The sequence below is a fragment of the Triplophysa rosa genome, linkage group LG15 (genome assembly GCF_024868665.1).
Source record: "Triplophysa rosa linkage group LG15, Trosa_1v2, whole genome shotgun sequence".
NCBI classification, from domain to species: domain Eukaryota; kingdom Metazoa; phylum Chordata; class Actinopteri; order Cypriniformes; family Nemacheilidae; genus Triplophysa; species Triplophysa rosa.
Genome location: NC_079904.1, coordinates 10555187 through 10580823, shown reverse-complemented (window position 1 = coordinate 10580823; position 25637 = coordinate 10555187). Strand labels below are relative to the sequence as shown.

The 25637-nt window shown below is 37.4% G+C and overlaps 1 protein-coding gene across 1 annotated transcript; it reads left to right on the top strand.

Moving 5' to 3' along the window:
- Positions 1-6222: 6222 nt before the first annotated feature.
- On the top strand, positions 6223-24498 carry mthfd1a (methylenetetrahydrofolate dehydrogenase (NADP+ dependent) 1a, methenyltetrahydrofolate cyclohydrolase, formyltetrahydrofolate synthetase). Its single transcript, XM_057352585.1, has 26 exons — positions 6223-6729; positions 6917-7017; positions 7812-7896; positions 8903-8962; positions 9041-9094; positions 10099-10235; positions 10972-11072; positions 11489-11625; positions 12404-12515; positions 12614-12741; positions 13897-13994; positions 14258-14431; positions 14663-14799; positions 15378-15424; positions 15512-15619; positions 15707-15781; positions 15874-15966; positions 16451-16585; positions 16655-16723; positions 16880-16991; positions 17204-17343; positions 18296-18396; positions 18909-19086; positions 20314-20421; positions 20857-23843; positions 24386-24498. Exons 2-25 carry the CDS (start codon positions 6923-6925, stop codon positions 21028-21030), a joined length of 2658 nt encoding a protein of 885 aa, XP_057208568.1. The 5' UTR covers positions 6223-6729; positions 6917-6922; the 3' UTR covers positions 21031-23843; positions 24386-24498.
- The last annotated feature ends 1139 nt before the right edge of the window (positions 24499-25637 follow it).

Here is a 25637-nt window from a genome sequence, read left to right as displayed (position 1 = left end):
TGATTTTAAAGGGAGAAGGTAAGTGTACATGAGACTGGGGAACCCTGTGTGTGGCAGGGACTATGTCAGAGTTAAAACTGTGAACTATACCTCCCCTTTGATTGCTGGCACTTTCAAAAGCAATTTTCTACCAAATAGCCATAGTTCTCCCACAAATGGGGGAATTATGGACATGGAGCAAGGGTTTCTGTCAATCTTTATCCAGTCAGTGGGGAAAGAGGAGAGATCGAAACGAGAAAAAGGAAATCGCAAATACAAACACTTCCAGGTGTTCAGTTTAAAACCAGCAAAAAAAAAAACTCACCTGCATTATTCAGTGGGGTCAAAGCCAAAGAAATAGCGAGGTGAATAGAGAAAGTGAATTAGAGCCCATGTGTGGTAATAAACTGAGAATATGAAGTGCTCAGTGATGGCAGAAGTATTGTGTGTTCTTACACTCGACTCCTGTCCGGTTCCAATGGGCACCTTCATGAATTCTTCATAAGGTGCAGAAATGGAGGGTTTTCATAGGCTGCTCTTACCCGCAGTCCTGAACAGTGCTGTCTGCCACACAGAGCAGGTACCTATTGCACTTCAGAGAATCCTCAATAAGTGACCACTTTGTCTTATTCCCTCAGTCCTTCTAAAAAATTATCATGCCTTCCGGGTTGAAATGAATTGATGTGCCTATTAAAGCACTTTCAGTTTTAATTGAGAAGAATGATGCTGAAGTTCAGAAACATCAGTGCACATTCATAAGAAATCTTAAAAACTGTCGATTCAGACCTTACTTGACAGATTTTGATGTGTGCCAAAGCATGAAATAAGATTGTAAAAATGAGAATTTGTCAAAATGTTTCAAGTACATTTATTTTCTGTCACAGTAGTTTAAGTTTTACATGATTGCTGATATGATGCAGTTAATTTATAACCTTGGGTTGCAGAATCACTTTTTTGACATTGATCTTGTAAGGGCTAAATTATATTTTGTGTGCCAAAATATGGTAATAAAAATTGTTTAAATAAAGACACTGTGATATCATTTATTTAATCATTATGTAAATCTAAATTTCACACATTTTAGAATAGATTTTTATTGTTAATTAGGAGATAAAATAAATAATGCATTGTAACTCTTTAAGCAAAATGATTGTGTCACCTGTTTTATCATCTACAGTTATAACCACATCCAGGAGATAACATAGGAATTGTGTTTTATTCTTGTAAATTGAGATTTTTTTAATGTTTTTATATTTTTTTCTGTGTCATTCCTTCCACACATAAAGGATCTATCACCTGTTCTATAATTCTTTGGTGCATCTCTTTCCATTCTGTTAACCTCTGGGACCTGCCATGCAATATTGACGAAATCCTTTAATCATTCTGCTCGCAAGCTCACCTATTTGACCAGAACCATATTAACAATTCATGTCCAATTAAATTAGAGAAGACTTGTTATGGATGTCCTTTATTGCTCATGGTTACAAATGTATTCACTATTCTCTGTTCTTAAATTTGGCAGCCCATAGACCAAAGAGCAAAACTATTTCTGCAGTCCAAAGCTCACGCTGTCACTCTATAGGTCCTTGCATTTAATGCTCTCTTGCCACTGGACACATTTCAACAATGTGAATTTTAAAATACAGAAAGTGTATTCGGAGGTATTGGAGATGCATTGGAATAAGCTTGTTTAGAATATTTATATTTTTATCCTCTTTATATTCATAGAATATTCCAGACCAAAATGGCCATTTTATTGCTTGTTGATTCCTGCATAATGCATTGAGATTTATTATAAAATATATCCATCATTTTTAGTCGTTTAAATTTCTAAATACTGCAGATGAGTATACTGGAATAAACTTAAGTGCCTGTCCATTACGGAGTGAATCCTCAATAATCACAATTGCATAGTTGTCAGATCTTCATAAAAGAAGATTTTTTATAGTAATTTTGTCTCAGTCAGGAGCAAAAAGAGCTGTTTATGCATCGCATTATCCTTTTCAGCCGAAGCTTTTAGTAAGCTAGTTTTTACTTTGACATGAATATGACTAACACATCCATGTTATTGTACAGACAGAATCTAATTTAAGTAATGAATCAATTAAGTTTCTTTTTTTGTCTCTGTAGAGAGTATGAAAGTCTGTTATCTTCACAGACATACATAAATCCATAAAAAAAGAGCACAGAAATGCCTTTAAATAAAAATATCTTTGGTAAAAAGCAAAAGCGGTGGTGTGGTGTAAATCACTGTGTTAGTGCCCCAATGGTCTTTGAACTCAAACTACAGATTGTGTCCCTGTATTTATTTGTTTATAGATCTCCTCTCACACAAAGTTGTGTGTCCCAAATGTGTTTCATGTTTACTGTCTCATCAGAAGAGCTCTTCTCTCATCTTTGCAAATTACGCGCCTGTGGCTGGCCCTGACTTTTACCTGACCCACATATCTGATGCTCTTTTGCTTGGCTACACAGAGTCGATACTCATACAGTAAGTGCATGTCTCTAAGCAAAACTGGGAAATAAAGCAGCGGTGCTGATTAAAATCAGACCTTATCGGATTGGTCTCGCTTCACTCGCTAAGATCTGAACGCCAAGTCTTTTCTCTCAGATTGTCAATTATTTCATTCTCTCTGCTAATGGTAAAGGACCACCCCCATGACCCTCCTCTCTGCTGCGTTTCAAAAGGTTCACTGCATCAAGGGATTATCAAGTAAAAGATGTCATTAAAGGGAAAAAGCACATTACTCCAAAACAGAAAAGAGAGGTACATAAGTGTCTGAAATGTATTAAGGGATTTTATCCCACTCCTCATAAACTGAAGCTCTCATTAAAAACAGCAAGGAGACGTTTACGATTTTAAAGTGCAAAGGCTTGAAATGCGCTTTGGACAATTCTTTTGGGTTTTCATTTGGTTAATCCGTTTTCCTAATTCCCCTCGACCCTAACCCTTCAAAACACCTATATATTTTAAATATATACAGTATATACCTATAATTTTAAAGAAAATGAAAAAATAACACAGTTTTGCAGAGGGTTAAAAAGAAAATTGCAACTGTATCTAATAAGGGAAATTCAATAATGTGATTCTGGATGATGCGTTCTTAAAGATTTCATGAGTTCCCATTATATCTCCACTCTCAAAACAGTTTCTCTAGGAGTATCAATGCTTGGTTTTATGCTTATCTGAATTCTACTTACAAGAGAGAATTGTAATTCAATGAAATGTGGGTGTCACAATATACCAGTGTTGACAAAAACTATGATATTAATGACCGTGATTACTGATATTGTGGTAATTCTAAATATATGATGATATCAGTATCTGACACTTCAACATAGAAGGTGCACATTAACATTGCAACATTTTGCCCCTAGAACCACAAGGCTCAAGCATAATTGTACTATTTTAAATGAGATATTTTGACATTCCTACAAAAAATGAAATTCAGCTTTTTTATTTCTATTGTCCCTCTAAAAAATGCTGGGTTATTTTCAACACTGGGTCAAAAAGGGACAAACCAAACCATTGGGTTAAATTAACCCAGTAAATGGTTTATATTTGACCCTACAATGGGTTAAAATAACCCAGCATTCTGTGTTGAAACAGAAAATAAGACAGCATTTTTTAGAGTAATATGTATTTTTTTGCATTCGGGATCCTGCACCCCAGCACAGTCTAATTTCTTTTAGCGCCATCTGCTGGAGAGGCAATTTACCTTAAAATGATAATGATCTTCAGCAGAGCACAAAGACGACATTTTGAGGAAACTTGGTAATCGAACAGCACTGGACCCCATTCACTTCTATTGTATGGACACAAAACCACTGCAGGAGAATGGGGGCCAATAACATTTTTCAAAATATCTTCTTTTGTGTTCTGTGGAAGAAAGTCATACAGGTTTGAAATGACAAACAGAATGATGACAGAATTTTTTTGGGGGGAGAGCTATCTCTTCATTGCACCTTTAGTCCAATGATGCTGTGATACCTAAATCTGCTGCATCAGACTCTACAGGTACAGGTATCAAGGCTAGCTCTCTCTCTTTCTCTCTCTCTCTCTCTCTCTCTCTCTCTCTCTCTCAGGTATATAGGCAGCTCTCTTGCAATTTTCAAATGCTTAAGATGTATGTCATTTCTTTAAGGCTGAATAAGGCTTCTTCAAATTTCATTTACTCCTGTGAATCTTAAACTAGCGTCTTATCTCGAAGTATTCACCCTGCAAACATTACACACTGTTGTCCCACTTCACTGCCACAGCTCAATGACCCATTTAGTACTGGTGCCATCTTACCTTGACTTGTCACTGTAATGACACAAGTGAGGCCAGGCTATCATCCAGGGAAAACTGTAAAGCAATGCCCCTAAATCACCACGTCTCATCTCTTCATTTTTGCCAGTGATCACTACTTCTGATTTATTGCGCTCTGTCTTGTCTAGTTTTATAAGAACTATGGCTTCTACACAACGTAAGTGAGACAAAGCAGCTGACAGTATTTGTTCAAGAAAAACTCCCAAAACAACCAGAAAGTAAATCTGCTTTCGCACAACCAGGTTCAGAAATGAGAAATCTGAGGCCCGACATACCCCGGTGAATTAAAACGTATGAGCAGAGACTGCAAACAGAGCGCTCTGTGATTTCTAATCGGGAAAGAAAAATGAAAACGTTACAGAAGGCCAAAAGATCTTGGACAAGAAGAGATAATTGGACCATCTTTGCATATCTGAGTGCGTATGTGCATGTCCGTGTTATTGAAGCATAGGAATTACATTATTTTTGGCCGGCTCATGTTTCTCAAGGGAACTGATTCCTATTAATAAGGACATCATTTTCATACGGATCAATCTGCTTTACAAGCAAGCCACCTACACTTACATAATTCTACGCACTGTACTAGTAGTGACATGTCAGGCGCAAGTTTCATCATCACACGCGTGTCTTCACCAGAAAGACCCTCCTTAACAGGCCACATCATTTTTGAACGGTGAAAAATATCTATAATTACCATATACAGTATGTAGGTATATACCAAACGTTCACAGCTATACCATCAACCATGAAGCTGATCTTGGGCCAGTGAAATGTGTGTGACTCGCATGGCATGATGTAATGGACCTAATTCTGGTAATGTGTGTAAATGTCATATCACTGCTCAAAAATGTTCTCTGCTGCACCAGAAGGAAGTCCGGTTTATATAATTTGGATAACAAGATCAGCCAGACCACAGCAATTGCACACTAATGTCTCTTTAGCAGGAAATAATCCTAATGATTTTAATGCTTATAGGACACTAATGGTGTTCTGGAGAGCATGCTGGATCTGTATGGTAATTATTTAGGTTTGTTGAGGTTCTCAGGATGGGACACCACTGACTGGACTTTGCATGAGGAAAAATAGTTGAATGAATAAAAGAGTAACAAAAAATGACATTTTTCGATAGATTAAATTATTTAATTTCTGTCAGTGGTCCATTGCTAAATTTGATCAAAACTACATAAAATTACCTGCAATTACAGTAGGCTACATAATTCTAAATCTCTCATACCTCTGTATAAGAAAGATCTTTCTTTAGCAGTATACACCTATTGGCTTAAAGTGATGCAAGTGAAAATTCTGTCATCCTTTACTCGCCCTCTTGTCATTTCGGTCAACCTTTATGACTTTCTTTCTTCCGCAGAACACAAGAGAAGATATTTTGAAGAAAGTTACTGAACAGGACTGGCCCCCATTCACTTTGATTGTATGAATTGGACATAAAACCAATGCAAGTCAATGAGGGCCAGTGAACAACTTTCTTCAAAGTATCACTTTAATGTTTACTAAAATTGTCATCTCTGAAAACTCCACACAGTTGTTTTGTTGGTGTTTCTGAGCGGTTTTTATGAACTAACTTACTGAAAATTGAATCGTTGTTGCCTCCTAGTGGTCATAGTCGTCATAGCAAGAGTAAATGACGCACTAAGCACACAGCTTTTCACATTTTAAATAAACGCCCTGCTTTGCTATATTATTATATATGGCAAATGAAACAGGGTCACTACTCTAATCATCAGAAGATGATAATCAGAAGATTTTCAATAATTACATTTTCATGAAAAAGTATTGACCAAAGTTAATCACTAGAGGGCGCCACATAACAGTGAAATCCAGTGACTTGATGTTGATTCCGTTTCCTAACAAGATATCGATTATATCTCCCACGCAGTCGTGGCGATGCGTTTTAGACGGCGGAAGTCAAGCAGTTAGATCGATGTGTTTCAAGTCCAATTTTTGCTTTAAGGACATTTAGCACGTAATGCTTACGAAGAGGACGTGTCTACATCGCGTACAGTGTCGTGCCATTTATGTTCAAACGATCCGCACAAGATCAAAACTTTGTGCATGAGCAGAATGAGATCACAAAAACAAAGCGTTTAAAACAACTCCCTAGAATGTTCCTCTCTCAGCTACGGGATTCCTGATTGGCTGCCTGGCGCTTCGCTACGCACCAGCCCACTTCCTACACAGCGCAAAGTTGTATTTTAACTCCTTTTGGCCCTGTGTGTGTACGTTCTCACCGCAAACCATGTGATTGTTTGAGCTTGTCTAAGCTTTGCAGCCTTGACAGGGCTTCCTTTATCTGCCCGTGTCCCCAGTCATACTGGAAAAGATTGGAATGCCATAGCAGAATCCAGACACCAGTCATAACACTCTGGTTTGGAAGAGATTGACGCTGAACAGTTTCTGCTGACAGCAAGAGACGGTAGGAGGTGAGGAGCGGCTGTGCAAAATCTGGTTTTACGTGAGACAGGTGTTGCTACCTGCAGAATACTTGAAGAAGTGCTGTTTTTAAGATGTGACTCTTTCTCTCTTGATCATCAGACGGATGCTGTCTGGCTCGCTCTCCTTTATTTTCTGTATGCACTGTAGTTCACTAACTTTGACGTTCTGTTGTAGCTGGAGATGTTTTCCGTCACTGCCACAATGCTCCGTCGAGGAGCTTTGAGATACAGTCAGTGCACCATGGCAACCGTTGTCTCTGGCAACAAGACCTCACAGTGAGTTGGAGTGAGGGGCCCTGATGGTGTCAGATCAGGGTGTCTTTATCTTTTTGTCAGGGATAGTTCACTCAAAATAAAGCTTCTGTCATTATTTATTCACCCCCATGTCGTCCAGTCTTTTTGTGTCCAGATAATGGAACTCAATAAGGGTTCCGTGTTGTTCGAACACCAACATTCTTCAAAATATCTTCGTTTGTGTTCTGCAGAAGGAAGAAAGTTATACAGATTTGAAAGAACACGAGTGAGTAAATGATGAAAATTAGCATTTTGGGGTGAACTGTCCCGTTAAGCCTTGCCTTGTTCATGTGACTGTTATGATGCTTATATTTCTATTGTAAGTTCACTATTGTAATGGCTGGACTACACTACAAGAGTTTATTCATTTTATTAATGTTATACATTTTACACTTGCAGACTTTTTGAAAGTTTCGAATAGAAACGCACTAACTGGTCAAATCTGCAGACTTGCACAGACTTTCTGTGCAATGAAGTGGATAAAGTGTCTGCTAAATCTAAATGTGAATGTAACATTTCAATCGCATGAAAACGTAAGATGAAAACTGTACGTCATTTGACATTTATTCATGTGCTTCGTCATACACATTACATTAAAATGTTGCTTCATGTATTTACAGTAGTGTGAAATCTTTAGTTGACTTTACTTTTAAAAATTAAATAATTTCACAAAAATTGAATGCAAGCAATATTGGCGGACCCCCTGCTGGCCCAAAGGCGGTCTTGTTGAAGTTCCCTGCAAATAGATCGACTGACTCTGATCTCTTTCTCTCCAGACAGGTGAGAGAGCGACTCAGAACTGAGATAGCAGAGATGAGCAGTCAGTTTCCAGGCTTCAGGCCAGGCCTGGTTGTGCTGCAGGTCCGTCTGAACTTTTCACTCGTTCCTTGGGCCACATATAAAACATCTTGTGGCGATAGCTAGCGGTATAATTTCATCTCTCCTGATAATATGACTCATCCTTCTTTATTTTGCTTTTTTGCTTTCGCTTGACTCCAGATGGTCATTTGGTAATGTGCCATTTTCTTTTTCTCTCACGGTTGTGGGTGTTTGTGTTCAAATAGATAATATTGCCTAATAATATGCCTAACACGGTCATGTGTTAATGCATCAAAAGCGTGCAACGTGTTGTGTAAGAAAGGTTTGTGAGTTTAAGGTCACAGGGATAAGATAACGTTTAATATCGGTGCGTGACACATGTGATTAATAAAACTTTCACTGCTTGAGTTGTTTTACAGCACGTGGTTTTGTATTTTGGGGTTTTGCAAATAATAATCTTAATGTGTTGTATTTAATATTTATTAATAATTTAGCGCTTCAATATTGAATTATATATTAAATAGACCCATATTAGACGTTAGGATATCATTTGTTAGTCTTAAAGGGATAGTTCACCCCAGAATGAAAATTCTGTCATCATTTACTCAACCTCATGTCATTTCAAATCTGTATGGCTTTCTTTCTTCTGCACAACACAAAAGAAGATATTTTAAAGAATGTTGGTAACAGAAAACCATTGGTCCCGTTGACTTGCATTGGTTTTGTGTCCATACAATAGAAGTCAATGGGGACCAACGGTTTTTGGTTACCAACCTTCTTCAAAATATATTCTTTTGTGTTCTGCAGAAGAAAGTCATACATGTGACAAGATGGTGAGTAAATGATGACAGAACTTTCATTTTTAGAGTGAACTATCCCATAAAAGTGTTAAAGTAACAATGTATCGATAAATATAAATATACAGCATAGATATATTGATCTATATACTGTATTATCTATTGGCCTATATATGAGCTATCAAGTGACATTTCTAGCTTTATCTGCACCCACCCATGTAGCCTGAGGTGTGTTTTCTATTTTGTTCTAGGTCGGGGACAGAGATGATTCGAACCTCTACATCAGCATGAAGCTCAAGGCAGCGGCCGAGGTTGAATGAGCTGATTTAATAAATGGAATCGTGTTTATCATAAACCTCTCGCTGACACTGTCTCTATCCCTCACATAGATTGGAATCAATGCGAGCCACATTAGGCTTCCCAAGACAGCCACGGAGGATGAAGTAAGTGGAACAGTCCCCAAGCAATAACAAAAGCTGTGACTCACGTCATCTGATATTCTGTCCTTTCTACCTCTATATATCCATGCAGCGTTGCCTATGATTCATTATAATGAAAATTAGAGGCGTTGGAAGCATAAACATTACTAGACCTTGTTTAAAATGGCTTCATCCCTCCTGTGATTAACTCAGCTGTCAACACCCTTACAAATCTGTGATTATGTGATCTCTCTGCATACAGTGGCTGTAATAAGCTAAGGTTTTGTGTTGCCATGGTTCATCCTCTTACCAGTTGTAAAAACGCTTTACATTGACATTTTTACAGAGGATTCACCAAAAAATCCAGCCACATATATAATGATATACAGCTATTGACAAACTTGCAATTCCAGCATTATGGATGTGTCATTTTAAGTCAAAACTTGAAATACAATATAAACTCTCAGGTATTGCATTTGTACCAATACATTGAACCATCTGTTTATAGTCCAGATATGAGAAAAATATTTGTCTATATGCATGTTTCCTATTTTAAAAAGGGAAATATACATGTGATATGGTTGTGACAAAAAGACGCACGTTTTTGACATACTTTGTAGAATTTCTGTGAATTAAAATACACAAACCTGAAGCAATAATGCCCAACAAATGGAGAACGGATGGCTCTTCAAATAGCATGAAATAGTTACTATATTTTTATGTGCCTGTTAATGAGGAATATGGAGCGTTATGGGTGTATATGGACAATTCTAAAAGCACTTGCCCAACTTTGGAAAATCATGCTAAATAAATGAAATGCTTGAAAAATGGTAAAAAAAAATGCTTATTGACATCTGAGCAATCAGTATGATGAAAACCTTTGGTAAAAACGTTTTTTCTCAGTAATGTTGACATTTGCAAGGAATTGCTCAGACATGTCTTAAATAGCTCTATGAAGTAAATGTGGCGCACAGCAAATCAGCCTTTATTTCACAAATCATCAGACCCTGAAAACTGTTTCCTTTCAGGTTTTGCGTTGCATAATCGCAGTCAACGAAAACCCGGCAGTCCACGGTCTCATCGTGCAACTGCCTCTCGATTCCTTTTATCCAATTGACACAGAAAAAGTGACCAACGCTGTTGCCCAAGAGAAAGATGTTGATGGGTAAGTGAAATTGGGTTTGGGGCGCAAACAAAGATAGGGTAAATTTTGTCTGATGGTGGACAGTCTAGACTAATATTATTACAGATATTTGGTGATCTCAGCTAAAACGTTTCACTCAGTTTTATAGCCACATTTCATTTAGTATTGAGCTGTTTTTCCTCCCTGCCAGGATTGTATTATCATTTGTTTTTCCACAAGGTCAGGTTTTTCAATGTTACACCTTTTCCCTTTTCACTGTTTGATTCACGTGGCAAGTTAGTATCAGTTTCTGGGTCTAATCTCTCTGTTTGACTTTCTTTATCTGTTTCTATACTCAAAGTCTCAGATGTTAGATGTTTGTGAACATTGCCCCTTTTTCCATATTTATCTGATATTACATAAACAGGCTATATTAACCTTCAGGCTTTTTAGAAATACCAGTAATTATTTAATTAGCTTTTGGTACAGTAGATCGGTTTGTTAACATATGTGATTTGATTTTTAGTATTCAGCACACTTTACATCTGAGGTTTATTTGTGATATTTGGTGGATTGACACATAAGCTGAGAGATAATAAGCTTTTCAATACTTTGATGGTGCAAGACAAAGTGCCCATACTGTAATTTTTACATTGAGGTGTAGAATCTGAGACCACTATGGTTTTATTTAGCATTTTTCTTACTAAATACATGCATTTCAAAGTAACGTTTACAGAACGTAGTAACTGTGTATATGTCCGATATGTCTTCCTCCCAGCCTGACCAGTATAAATGCAGGGAAGCTGTCTCGAGGAGACCTGAGGAACTGTTACATCCCATGCACTCCTAATGGGTGTTTGGAGCTCATCAGTCAGACCGGTGGGTGGAAATCTTGTGAACCCTGTGAGCTCAACCAATCAACACTCAGCGTCACAGGGTGATTATCTGAAAAGCGGCCGTCGTGCTGTGGCACAACCAGTGAACAGTGTCACTGTATAGGTGTGAGATCTATATATACACACACAGCTAAATCAAAGTGGCCCGATGACTGCGGGTGTAAGAAAAGACCGGAAGGATCCTGAACATTCTTTGTTTGGAGCTCATGAAGAGTTCTAATTGGCATCAGAAAAGGGCACGTCCTCTTAGGGACGGTGTGAAATAACACATGCATATAGCCAGTTATTGGACAATGAATAAGGCAAAAATACGTATATGATTCTTTGGTTAAGTGCTGTTTAGGAACGCATCAAGGGATTTGATACAATACAGTTAAATGTGATTTGTGTTGTGTGCAGGTGTGGCTGTATCTGGGAAGAATGCTGTCGTGATTGGCCGCAGTAAGATTGTTGGAGCTCCAATGCACGATCTGCTCTTATGGAATCATGCTACAGTGACCACCTGTCACTCCAAGACTATTGACCTTGCTGAACAGGTTCATTTTGCTTTCTCACATTCATTTATCAAATCAAATATTATACTATTACGAAGCTTACGGAGCCAGTCCCAATTTACTTTGATAAGTAAAAGATCATCCACAATATTCTCTAAACATTTTGTGTTTCACAGAGGAAGAACAGTTTAATGGGTTTAAAGGCATAGTTCACCCCCCAAAAAAATTCATTCATCATTTATTCACCCTTATCCAGACCTGTATGACCCTTTTGCAGAACACAAAAGTAGATATTGGTAGAACATTGGTAACCAAAAACATTGCCCCCCTTTGATTTCCATCAAAACCACTGAGCCATTTCTTCAAATATATTCTTTTGTGCTTCACAATATACAGGTTTTGAATAACACGAGGCCACGAGGGTGAATAAGTATGACAGAATTTTTATCTTCGGGGATTCCTTTAAAATGACAGTATGGTTAACTGTTTTCTTAACACCAGAACTAGACATTCTAAAAAAGAAATACAGACAGACATAGACACTGTTTATTCTATAATATAGATAAGTAATGTCTTATTATGTATGAATGATTCATAAAAACTAAAAATAGGCATCATGGCTTGTTTTTAATGAATCAAATGGAAATTTGTTGATGTGAGTGTTCAAAGACAATCGTGTTTGACATCTTGAATCACTGATAAATGTCACCTGAATTTACTGTACTGTGTTGGTTGCAAACTTTTGCTCAGCATGGAGTTTGGTGGAATGAATAGAGAAGGTTAAACAGCAGGCTAACTTTCAGTCTCTTGTTTTCTTTAGGTGGGCAGAGCAGACATATTGGTTGTGGGTGCTGGCAAAGCTGAGATGGTGAAAGGAGAGTGGGTGAAGGAGGGGGCGGTGGTCATAGATTGTGGCATCAATCATATAACAGGTCTCTTTGCTTAACTGTATCTACTGTGTGAAACAGTTTTGGAATGTCAAGCAGGTGCTGTGTTTTAGTTGACTTGTTTACCTGACACACACACACAGACAGCAGTAAACCCAGTGGGAAACGTGTAGTGGGAGATGTGCACTACTCGTCAGCTGTACAGCGAGCTGGATACATCACTCCAGTGCCTGGTGGAGTCGGACCCATGACTGTAGCCATGCTGATGAAGGTATCAGATTGGGAAAAGTGACGTGAATATGATTCAATGACTATTTATTGTCAAAAAACAAAGTGACCCTGCGTGTGAAAACCAGGTTAAAGTCATATCGAGCATCAAGTTGGATTTCAACCATTAATTTCTAATTCAATGTCTGACATGGCCTTACTCAGTCAATATTAAAGATATTAAGCTTTTATTTTCACATTCTTTACATTATGTAGATTGATTTTGCCATTGTTGGGCATTCTCACTGGGAGCCTGCTGACATCTGGTTGAGGGCTCTATACTTGCATTTTGCTTTTAACTATTTTTTCCAGGAATGCTAACTGCAACCCATTATATTTTCGCAAATTCTCTTTGACATGTTGATCATATGTCTAAAATATATCTAGCTCATCTGTGAGACTCTCAATTATACTATGAGAGTTGGACAATGTAGGCCTACAATATGTGTGTACATACGCTTGTGTGTCTGAACGTGTTTGCATTTGCTTTTTTCCCTTACCTTCACTACTTCATATTACGTTTATCTTATCTTTTGGGTGTGTCTGGTTTTACAGCTGCTTTGATGCAATGCAAATTGTAAAAGCACTATAAAAATAAAATTTAATTTAATTTTATGTGGAAAAAAAACAGTAAATCATTAAAAATGGCTTTCTCTGGGTTTTCACAGGCAGGGTCATAAACATGGTATAAGGGGGAAAGAGTTTTGCAGACAAAGACAACATAAAAAATATGGTTTAAAAGTGTAATAATATAATATGATCTAATATGTATTATGTACTTACAATTAATGGTATTAATGTATGCATTATAATATTGTCCATAGGTTATTATGTGTATATACAGTATAGAGAAAAAAATATACAAATACAACGATTTAAGAAATTAAGAACATTTAAAGACATCAACTTTGTAGTGTCATTTACACACATGCTTTTTATATTTCTTCACTGTAAAATGCTCATGCATTTGCCTTTTTAGTCATGTTTAAGCATGCTCACAAACCAACATGAGTAGAATATTTTGCCATTCCTCAAACAAGATTCAAGTTTTTTATTCCAAAATTAAAAGGTTGTATTTGTCATAGTTGAATAAATAGCGAATAGGCCTACATGTTTTTTTTACAAATGTTTACCTTGTTGTAATTTGGATTCAAACCAGAATACAGTGCAAAGTGCAAACCGGTTTCTGCAGACACACAGGCCTGGGAAGTGGAACATTGTCTACACAAAGGTGAAACCCCGAAAGCCTCAGCCAAGGTAGTGACATTGAATGCTAATATGACAATATTAGAATGTCTAAACTGCTCCTGCAGTTATCTTTACAATAATATGCAGATATAAGTAGCTAATTGAAGATGGTTTTACTTAAACTTTAATAATATTCAAAGAAAATCAATTACTATTGTGTATTTAATTAGATAATGGTTTTCAATTCAATCCCTATGTCTATAAAGTTTCATTAATGTCACACCAATACACTTTTGAAGCCCGTGTGTATTAAATGTCTTTTACATCTTCAGTGTCATTACAATCTCCCGTTCGTGTCCGGCCAAACCAATCGCTCAGCTTGCGAGAGAGATGGGTCTGTTTTCTGAGGAAGTGGAGCCATATGGCAAGAGCAGAGCTAAGATACAACTGGGTGTTCTTAAACGCATGGAGAACCAGCCTGATGGGAAATATGTGGTTGTCACTGGGTAGGATGCATCTTAAAATATAATTACGTGCTGTGTACTGGCATAACTTCAACTTATAGTAACTTTTAACAAGTGGCAGCACACAACACTTGTAAGGTTCGCATACTCCATTCACGTAGCTCAGGCTCTGTTTTAACCTGATACAAGAAAACGTGATACAAACTTGTACAAATGTAATGCCTTGCGTTTTAAGGGCTTCTCAAGGTTTTCAATCGGTGTTATTGTGAACAGAATTACTCCTCCTCCAGTGGGTGAGGGAAAGCGTACCATGGCTCTTGGGTTGGCTCAGGCCTTAGGAGCCCACTTGAACATTAACGCTTTTGCTTGCGTTCGAGAGCCTTTTCCTGGATTCTGTTTTGGTGCCAAAGGTGAAGAACGAACATTTTTATTGACTTTGTTCAGTTATTCGTATTTTTGGCCCCCCAAATCAAGCCATTTTGCTGTGCTTTTTTTAACCTCCAAAACACTTAGACCTCAAAGGAATACTTCAGCCAAGAAACAATATTTCCCCATGTTTCACTCACCCTCAAGGCATCCTAACAGAATATGACTTTCTTCTTGAAGAATAATGCAGTCGGAGTTAATAATACCACGTACCCTTTTTCTTCCAAGCGGTAGAATGGGAGTGAATGATGGGCAATTTTTTGAAGTGCATCCATCGATCACAGAACTGCTCGACATGGCTCCGTGGTCTTAACAAAGGTCTTCTGAAGCGAATCGATGTGTTTGTTTAAGAGAAATATCCTTTTTGTAACTCTGACTGCATTATTCTTCAAGAAGACAGTCATATTCAGTTAGGATGCCTTGAGGGTGAGCAAAGCATGGGGAAATTGTATTTCTTGGCTGAAGTATCCCTTTAATATTGTCAGTCAGATCTATTGCAATTAAACAATGCATGTGATTTGTTATATTTTTCATTTGAGATTTGGTTACATTTTATTCACAGGGTTTGCTGTTGGAGGCGGATACTGTCAGGTTGTTCCGTTGGATGAGGTACAACATTTACCTAGTCCTTCTTGAAGCAAAGATGTAAAATAAAAAAAATTGCAATGTGACTTTCCTCTAACATAATAAACCCAGGTCAGCCTTCAACCTTTTGGACAATATGAGGCCGTTTCTAGTGCCAGCAGACTGGTGATGGACGCGGTCAAAGCACATCCTCACTATGAGACCAAGCTCTCGCAAAAGGTCAGTGTTGTGTTTGCTTTGTGTGCGTGTTCTACCACGCTTGCACAATTTGCATTTTGCGTGATCTTGCATACGTCTGTCTTCCAGGCTTTGTTTGATTGGATGGTTCCTCTCAGAGAAGGTCAAAGGTCGCTCTCCACAGCCCAGCTTAGCCGACTGAAGGCAAGTCATACAAAATCTGCAGTAAAATATTTATTCCAAGAACAGTGTTTGCAGTAGGATGACAGTGTCACGGTGTTCTTTTTGACCTGCAGAAACTGGGCATTGAGAAATCTGACCCCTTGACCTTCACAGAGGCCGAGATAAGACGTTTTGTCCGATTGGATATTGACGCAGATACTGCAGCAGTATGTATTAGTATTGTAATGTCAATTCAGCTCCATGCCCAAATTCATTTCAATGTAATGTTCCTACATGTATTCATATGATGTGTTCCTGTAGCTCAGTTGTAGAACAGTTGTGTTAGCAAAGCAAAGGTCATGGCTAGATTGAATGCGCTGTAAGTCCATTTGCATGAAAGCATCTGCAAATGTGTTAAAAAGTTGAGCATTTTTACATTTTTGTGATATCACATAAGCAGGAAGTGTTTGGAAGAGAATGGTATTATAAAATATTATAGAAGCTGATTAGCTAAGCTTAGTTTTAATCATTATTGGTGTTTTCGACAGACTGAAAGTCCTCAGAGTTACTTTAGATGTTCATAGTACAATGATCTTAAAGCTAACATTGATTCGTCATAAAATGACCCTACCATAAAGAATAGGCCAGAAGGGACAAAAAGGAATGTGTTTGGGTGATGTACTCCTTTAAATGGCTATCTGTGCTGTTTAGGATTGTGACTTTTTGGGAAATGAGATCATGGCTATACTGTCACTAAGCAGCGCTGAGGAGGATCTGAAACAGAGGCTGTCTAGGATAGTAGTAGCTACAAACAAATCTGGAGATCCTGTCACCACAGAGGATTTGGTCAGTATCTGTGTTTACTGTATTGTGTATGTTTGTGTGTGATCTTATGTACACATCTTGTCATTGCAGGATGTCAGTGGTACATTGGCCATGCTTTTGAAAGATGCACTGAAACCTGTCCTGATGCAAACGGTGGAGGTAATATTTAACAGTGCAAAATGTGACATGACCACAGACAATGTCCCACACCTTAGTAGTAAATATATTATTATTCTGAATACATTTTTCAGAAGCATTGTTATTTTATTAGCTCTGTCAAATTCTGTCTCAACACACCTCAGTCCTCCTGTCTAGGGTACACCAGTGTTTGTTCACACCAGCCCATTAGCTGACATTGCCCAAGGCTACACTTCAATCCTGGCAGACAAAATGGCCCTAAAATTGGTTGGAAGTGAAGGATTTGTAGGTGAAGTAAACTCTTAGTTAATTCCCGTTTCTTTCTTAACATGCTTTGTATAGCATTCATTCATGTTGTATGTAAACATACGGCACAATTACCAGTTTAATTTTACATTGCTTTTATGACAGTGTTGTAAGAGATGATCGGCAATTGGAGTCTAAATAACAAAAATGAGACCAATTTATACGCGCTCACACAATAATCTTCTTTTTTTTCAGTCAGCGAGTCTGGTCATGGTGGTGACGTGGGCTTGGAGAAGTTCTTCAACATTAAATGCCACTACTCAGGCCTGAAGCCAGATGTGGTGGTGATGGTGGCTAATGTTCGTACCTTGAAAATGCATGGCAGTGCCCTCCCTGTGAGTCAGATTTAAAGAATTCACGGAATGAGTCACTTGCACCAATAACACATCAACTGTGCTTATTAAATAATCAAAGTTGTTCTTTGTAACTGAAGCAGTAGCTCAGAGGGGGTCGTCCTGGGTCATAACCCGTATCTAGTACTGTCTAACAATCTGCTCTCACCTAAAACCACGCACAGCTGTGCCGTTCTCAAAACCAGTCTAAATACATTTTAAATAGACCACGTATGGCCTGCCTTTTTATTAAACACAACACACATGCCAGATTGAGCTATGAAAAGCATTAGTTATTCTGAATAATGAAAAATTGTGTAAATTACTAATATTAATATGTGCAAAAACTTGACATACAACATATTGCATGTGGCTTAGGTGTGTTCTTTATTTGATACAAAAATGTAAAAAAATACACTCTTTATAAATCATTCTTACTGCAACACAATTACATGCATACTATCTTCAGATATATGTAGATCAGTTATTGAATTTCTTTAACATTAGTGTGATATGTCTCTTAATAAATACATTTCTATTGACCTACTCTGGCCACAAGATGCATACAGTTTTCTAAGCGGTCAAATGATCTTTGGGCTAATGCATCTATCCATCTTTGATGAAGTCTCCAGGCATCAGGTTCAGTGATCTGCATGAGAGAATATTGAATGTGATGGAAAGAATCTTCACTTAATTTTCTTATTTATAGATCCGGGCATTCCAAAAGAGTATTTACAAGAGGTAGTACGACCTAGATCCTTAAGCCATCACTTTTTTAACGCATTTCTTAATCTCTAAATATCTTAAATTTGTGATAATGACTTAACACTGTGATACGTTCAACAATATTACTGTAGGAGCAGTTTGCTACAGATTACAGTCATATCTCATGTATATGAAAGTAAGTTATGTTTAAAACATGGAGCCTAAGATATTTTCTTTGTCTTCATTTCAGAACCTCAAACAGCTTGAAAAAGGATGTTTTCACCTGAAGAAACAGGTGGAGAATGCAAAAGCCTTTGGCTTGCCGGTGATAGTAGCCGTCAATACATTCAGGTACAACATCAAGCTAACAGGTAGTGCTTGTCTACACATCCATGTTTATCTAACTTACTATTCACATATTACTGATACTGTATGTAGGCTCATATCGGCACCTTTTGAATTAGCATTTTACACCACCAAAAATGTTTATTAAAAATGTTGACTTATTGATCCTGATAATTCAATTCAATTTTATTTATATAGCGCTTTTCACAATGTGCATTGTTCCAAAGCAGCTTTACAGGAGAAGTAATGATAAGTGTTATCTTCTTATTAATTTAACATATTTTCTTACTGATATTGGGAGGAATACGTTTTCAAGGTTCATCTAGACATGTTTACAATACATGTATCATTCAAAGATGTTTTCACATTGTGTCTCTAATTGATCACAGTTACTGCAACAATAGGAACGCTGAAGTAAGATTTGTTTTCTAACCTCTTGTCCACTAACTGAAGAACAACCAGCACTCCTACTCTAAGTGAATGATTGTGAATATGGGCTCTTGTTTTATGTGGCATAGCTGTGATACTAATGCTGAGCTGGAGCTGGTGTGTAGCCATGCAAAGCAGGCTGGAGCTTTTGATGCAGTGCAGTGCACTCACTGGTCTGAGGGGGGCGCTGGAGCGCTGACTCTGGCTAAGGCTGTTCGGAGATCAGCAAAACTACCTGGCCAGTTCAAGTTCCTCTATGACTCACAGGTACTTGTTAAGGGGATACTAGTTAAAGTCACAGGGAAATCAAAACCGATGGTTCATTTTTTAATGGAATATTGCTGTGATTATTGTAAATCATTTATCCTTGCGATTCATTATTTTTTTAACTTGAGTGGCTTCATAATTTTTCATCAATAACATTAACTTCCCCTCTTTCTCCAAATGAAATTTCTTTTCTGAATGACATATATCTCAGTCTGTGGGTGGGACTATACTGACTGTCCAATCGCAAGGCTTACAACTTCCAACAATTCAATTAATTCATGAAAGATGAAATCAAGCTCAGCCCTACATTTTCCTTCATTTCAGAAGCCGTTTTAATCATATATACATGACAATTTGGAAGAAAATGCCAGTGCAACTTTTTTTTCGACTTTGATACTAGCTGTTAAAAAAAGGATGTAGGTTGAACGTAACAAATTTTTGTTTACCATCCTTTTTTTGTTCCATCATTTATGCATCCCCAAATCATTCCAAACTAGGACTTTCTTTTACTAGAGCTTTCATTCTCAAATAACAAAAAAGTACAAAAGTAGCATCACAAAAGTAGTAAAATCGTGAGGAAAATACAGAAATGAATTTAGAAATGTTATTATTCTTATAAGTCACAATCACGTTAACATTCATTTTGAAACATTTAAATGCATTTTGTGCGTCGTAATCTGCACAAGACTGCACAAGAACAAATGATGTTTGACATCACTGACGTCAAACCTGTCATGATGTGTCCTGCGTGCATCGTCTGATAGAAACAAATGCTGGGGGATTTTAATAACGTAGAGATGTGAAACGCCTTCCCAGAGGCACAAACAAGTATTGGATATCAAAACTCTAATAAGCAGCACCGCCAGAGGTACCATTAATTGCTTTATGTTGATTCTTGCATATACTGTGGAGCGATTTTATTCTCACTCAGGATCCTGTTTTTTCAGGTGTCCTTTCGCTCTCATTTTCCACACATACCGCATTCTGAAATCAATTAACGCGTCATATATAGAGCTGTTTCATTACCAGCCAGTGACTTTATCATGCATGAAATCTGTTTAATTGACAAGGCCTAAATATAACCAGCATGAAAATTGTTCATCACACATTGCCTAGCTGTAGGAATCTTAAGGTATTAAATAGAGATTGGTCCCATCAGTGGGATTATCTGATAATATCCATTACTTCAATGAATGTTGTTCAACAAAGATAAATTTGAACTTTCAGATACCAGCTGATGGTAAGTTAAGAACTGTGGCAAAGCAGATGTATGGAGCGAAGGACATAGAGCTGTCACCAAAAGCCATGGAGAAGCTTGCACTTTACACAAAACAGGTGAGATCAATTTTTCACAAAAAAAGTATATATCATTCCTAGCAGGGTATGTATGTATGGTGTATGCTCTCAACACAAACAGAATTGTGTTTCTTGCACTCTGCTGTCAACAGCAAAGTGTATTTGACGTGCGTTAAAGTTTTACGTTATGCATTTATTATGCATTTAGCAGACACATTTTATTTCCGTTGATTGTTTTTCTGCTGTCCATGATCCTATTTTATCAGACCTACAACTTACTTTAGGTCATGACCCCAGCCGGTTAGGACTTTTGCTACAATGCACATGCCATTGAGTGTTCATTTATCCAGATTTCTCTCCTTCAGCTGGCAACTGTTCAGTTGGTCCAGATGGTTCAAAAAGTAGACGTTTGCTAAAACATTCTGTTTTATTTTCCCTCCTGCTTTTATTCTCTTGGTTTTTCCTGTCTGAAAGGGCTTTGGGAATTTGCCGGTCTGCATAGCCAAGACACACCTGTCCTTGAGTAATGATCCCAAGCTGAAAAGAGTGCCCTCGGACTTCATCCTGCCCATTACAGATGTCAAAGCCAATGCTGGAGCTGGTTTCCTCTATGCTTTGACTGACTCGGTGAGCTCATGTTATTCATAAAAAAATGAAAATGTGTAGATATTCCAGATAAACCATCATTTCATATCTCAAGCAAAAAGCATTAGGTTAGTTTTAAGACTAATGATAACTAGCTGAACTTACACACTGAAGATTAAACAAAACTATATTTGAAATGAGCCCTTTATCACCTCTACTTAGATTTTCTGACACTGCATGGGTCAATTCTGTTCTATCTTCTTTCGTCAGCCACTCGTTGAGTCAGTCTACACCCTAGAAATAGAGTAGAATGAGACAATATTTGGTCACGCATGTTGTAGATATTTTTATCCGGACACGTTGCTAGGCTGCATGCCTGTGCGAAAATGAGCTGTTCAACAAAAGCCACTGGTGGTCCAAGTGACCTTACCCACCATCTATGTTCATTACAGATAACACATGCAAGTCAGTTTGTGTAATTGTTCTATAATTGCGTAGGTGCTATTTTCATATACAGTTATATTAACCTCAAACATAGTAGTCACTTTGTTTTCTTTAGCTTGACTTTTTTATTTTGTTTATTTCTTGAGCTTGCTTTCGTCTTAAAACATTATTAGCAGTATTAGGTTGCTGTAGCTAATTCTGCTTCCTTCACCATAGCTAATTTCTTGACTCTCCAACAGATAAATACAGAAACGGGATGATCCCATGTGGCCCTGTTTCCATGGCAACAACCTTTTACAGTGACTGCAAGTAACTCAATGATTACTTGCGCTAAGATAGGTTTAATTAATGATCAATTCAACTTTTAATGTGTTCACAGAAGTAGAAGTATTATGAAAGCTCAAGAAGACTCTTTAGACTAATGAAATCATCAAATTGGCCATGGCATCACCGTGTGGTTACTTGGATTTCAGGTGTGGTCACTCATTCCTGCGTTAAACCCCTCTATGCGCTGTCATATGTTGTCGAGTTGTATGTTTTGTTTAGTACATGATTTACTGTTTCAGTTTATTATCTGTATAATATTTGCAAATTAACAAGTGTTTATGCTTTATATTATAGTGGTTATTCAGTTTAGATCCCAGTTCATTCACAGTGTTGCCTGAACCGTTGACATTTCTTGAAACCATAGATGTTGTGCCATGACCAAGCCATAGCAACATAGATCTTATGAAAAGAGCTAAATGTGTTGCCATTTATTTTTAATTAAGTGTAACATCTGTCATAAAAGATTATTGTTTGTCAGTCATTTTGATAGGTACTTTTAGATATAGATGATGTCACATTGATTTAATAGCTCTCTCACTCTCTCTGCCTCTCAAATAAAATCTTAGCTTTGACCAGTTGATATAGATGCTGTACTGGTTGTAGTCTAAAATTAGATAATTGTATATTTTTCTAGTTTATTTTTAGTCTCATTTCAAGACACACATTACCCAGCAGCCACTGCTGCTGCCCAATGGTCATTATTTGCTGTCAAATTGTCCTCTACAGACATATAGGGCTGTGATGATGGGAAAATAGCTGTGTGGTTGAGGGGCTAAGATGAAACAAAGGTGTTTAAGTCAGTCTTTCTTATTTGGACCATATTGGACCAATATCCTGGTTTAAAAGAGATGTCAAAAGAGAAATACTATCACATTTGTTTTATGTTATACTTCAACTGTAAGCCTATAATTTGTGCAAAAGTATTGGCGACATAATACCTTATAGTATAGAATAAGATGTTTTTGCATTCGATTGTTACATCACAAATGTGTGAATTTAGTGAAGTATTTTTAATTAGTTAATTTTAAGCTTTAGAAAATGTACACATTTGCAAATAGGCTACTATTAAATTTATTGTCACCTTTGTATCTCCGTTCTGAAGGAAAACCCCCAAATAAAAGGTATTATCATGTTTAACATATTTTTGTTTTGATTAAGTGTTAAATTGGTCTGTCAGTTTGTGCGCATGAAAATAGACCTGTTTGTTAAATCAGATACTTGGGGTTGAGCAATATAATGTGGTCCATTCTCTGTGAACTCTGCCTAAATAATCTGGTAGCCTAGTTTTTGGTAAGTGCTTTGCAAGTAACTTTTTCCTTTCAGGGGACGTTTCCTCCAGACCTCCAGGACTAAACGTGACTGAGCATTAGCATTGGTGACTATTGTGTCTGTCATTTATATTTTAGTGGATCATGCAGTTCCTCTTCTAAGCAAAGTTTGAAAGAGTAAGCAAAGTTTGCTTTGCTTTCGATATTAAAAAGATCTAACAAAACGGTCCGTAAGGAAATTGCTGTTGATGGTAAAAGGCAACCTGAGAGAATTAGCTAGCAAGTTATATTTGCACATACAATATTAGCAAACATCAAGCAAGGTAACGGATGAGAATTAAATCTAATGTCCTGCTTATCTTGGACATTTCATTGTGTTCTATTTTAGTAGGCCATATAATTATACATTTCGAGTTGAACTTGTCAGTCATATGCAGTATAAAATTAAAACTACAAATAATATTCTACTATTAGTAACCTGTTTTGCATATCTACACTGCGTGCATGCAATTATGAACACGAAGGCGATGTTTCACTATGTCTTAAAGGCTAGTGAAAGTGAAATATTTCTCTGCCAATATAAAACCATAATGTGAAGTTGCATGGCGAGGTTTCGCAGTGATACCAATAGCATCTAATCATTGGCAGAGCGGTACTGGATGACTGGGTGACAGACACGCTCACATAAGCGTCAATCAGATGGTCTCTATGGCAACAGATTGTGCGTAACCGGCTGAGTGACTGGGAGCTGCAGTCTCAGCGCGCGGTAGATCTGCGAGTGGTTTTATAAATCTCATCGTCCTCTTTCAGCTGACAGTTTACCTGTGCGCTTTCCAGGTAGGCATTTTAACTTATAAAGAAGCATGCTGGTACGATTTATCCAAGTAAACTTAGAGATTAACCATTATACTTGAGACAGATTTATTGAAAATCACATTTTTGCTTTATATTTCTGACTTTAAATAGAGTTTTGCGAGCGGTATTTCATAAATTTCTATAGATAATCTAAAAAGAAAGAGTTTGGACAAACTTGACAACGTAAAATTCCACGTAGTTTATACTAAACATAATTTTGCAATTTGTGCTATACTGTTCACATTTTTTTAAGTTAATTTAAATTGATTGATTAATTTTAGTTTTTGTCATTATTAATATAATGGTTTTTAAATACCTCTGTGTTACTGTGGCACGCCCATCGTGTGAGAGTCTGGTCGTGTTGTTAAAAGCAGCACAAAGGCTCTCTGTCTTATAAAGATAATTTTAAATGCATAGAAAATGATGGAAAGACCATGTAATAAGAAATCAATGTAAATAAATATTCATTATTTCATCTTAAGCCGTTTGTCAAGACAGTGTTTTGTTTTTGTGTTGGTTTGCAGAGTTGTCATATAACGTGAGTGGAAAACAACGTCCGATTATGTAATCGTTCCAATATTGCCATTGCGGACTACTGTTGACTTTGGTAGTGTTTGTTCAACCATGTCCACACAAGAAACAGAACTTCCAGATTGCCAGGAAAAAGTGGGCTTGAAGAGAAAACTGACAGGACCACCAAGACTTCTGCTGGGAAAGTCCAAATCAAGAGAGAAAGCAGATTCTCAGAGAAGGCTAAGGCGTGATAAATGTTGTGAAGACACACCAGAGAATATTGATAAACAACAAGACAGCCCTCAAAAAGCCTCAGAGACAGAGGAAATGAAGACCCAGCATGATGCTCAGGGAGACACCATTCTGGTAACATTGGAAGAAAGTCAGGGGAAAGAAGAAAACGATGAAAATAAAACTGGGATGATCAGAAGCACTTCAAAATCAACCATTAAGAGGATGTTTTCTTCACTTCTCTGTAGTGGTGGAAGGAGGAAGGAATCCGAGACTCAGCACAACAGTAATGCACAAGAAACAAAGAAAAGCAGTCCCAGAAACAAAGCTCAAACAAATATGCATGAAAATAAACTGTGTGATGCAAACTATGAGGCAGTTGCTCAAGAAAAAGGCAAAAGGAATTTTTTCTTCATGGTGTGGCCCATTTCTAAGAGATCCTCATCAGATGTCATTCAAGGAAGACAGTGTCGAGAGCAAGGTAGTAGCATGCTCCTTCAGGAGACACCACCAAAAGATTCTTTTAAAAAGATCTACCGCATCTTTCGACGAAGAAAGAAAGCACATCCTCCTGATAATCACAATGAATGCGGTGCTTCCAAAACAACACACATCGAAGTAGCTGGTGATCAACTGAATCAATTAAGTACAGATAACATGGAGATTCCCAGCACCCCCAAACAAGATCACCTCAAAAAAGAACAAGAAATTGAGAAAAGAGCTTCAGAGACGTTTACATTTAGTGCAGAGGTGAGCGTTAACACAAATATTGAATCTGGCCATATTGATAATGACCAAGAGGATGATCAAATTGTTCTGTCAACTACAAAAGAAGAAAAACACACCCTGTTAGAGTCAACAAATGAAATTTTACAAACCGGTGATCTCTTGAATTCATGCTGCTTCCACTCTGGATTGCTTGGCACAAGTAATGCTTCCCGCGATGCGCAAGCAATAAATGATGCACATCAGAAAGAGTCTGATAAAAATTATATTAAGTGCAGACCAGTTATTACTATAGACCGTGTGTAC

Coding starts and splice junctions, on each gene's coding strand:
- mthfd1a (XM_057352585.1), top strand. CDS start 6,923: ATGTTTTCCGTCACTGCCACAATGCTCCGTCGAGGAGCTTTGAGATAC. Junction 8,963..9,040: donor AGCTCAAGGCAGCGGCCGAG/GTTGAATGAGCT, acceptor TCCCTCACATAG/ATTGGAATCAATGCGAGCCA. Junction 11,626..12,403: donor CTATTGACCTTGCTGAACAG/GTTCATTTTGCT, acceptor TGTTTTCTTTAG/GTGGGCAGAGCAGACATATT.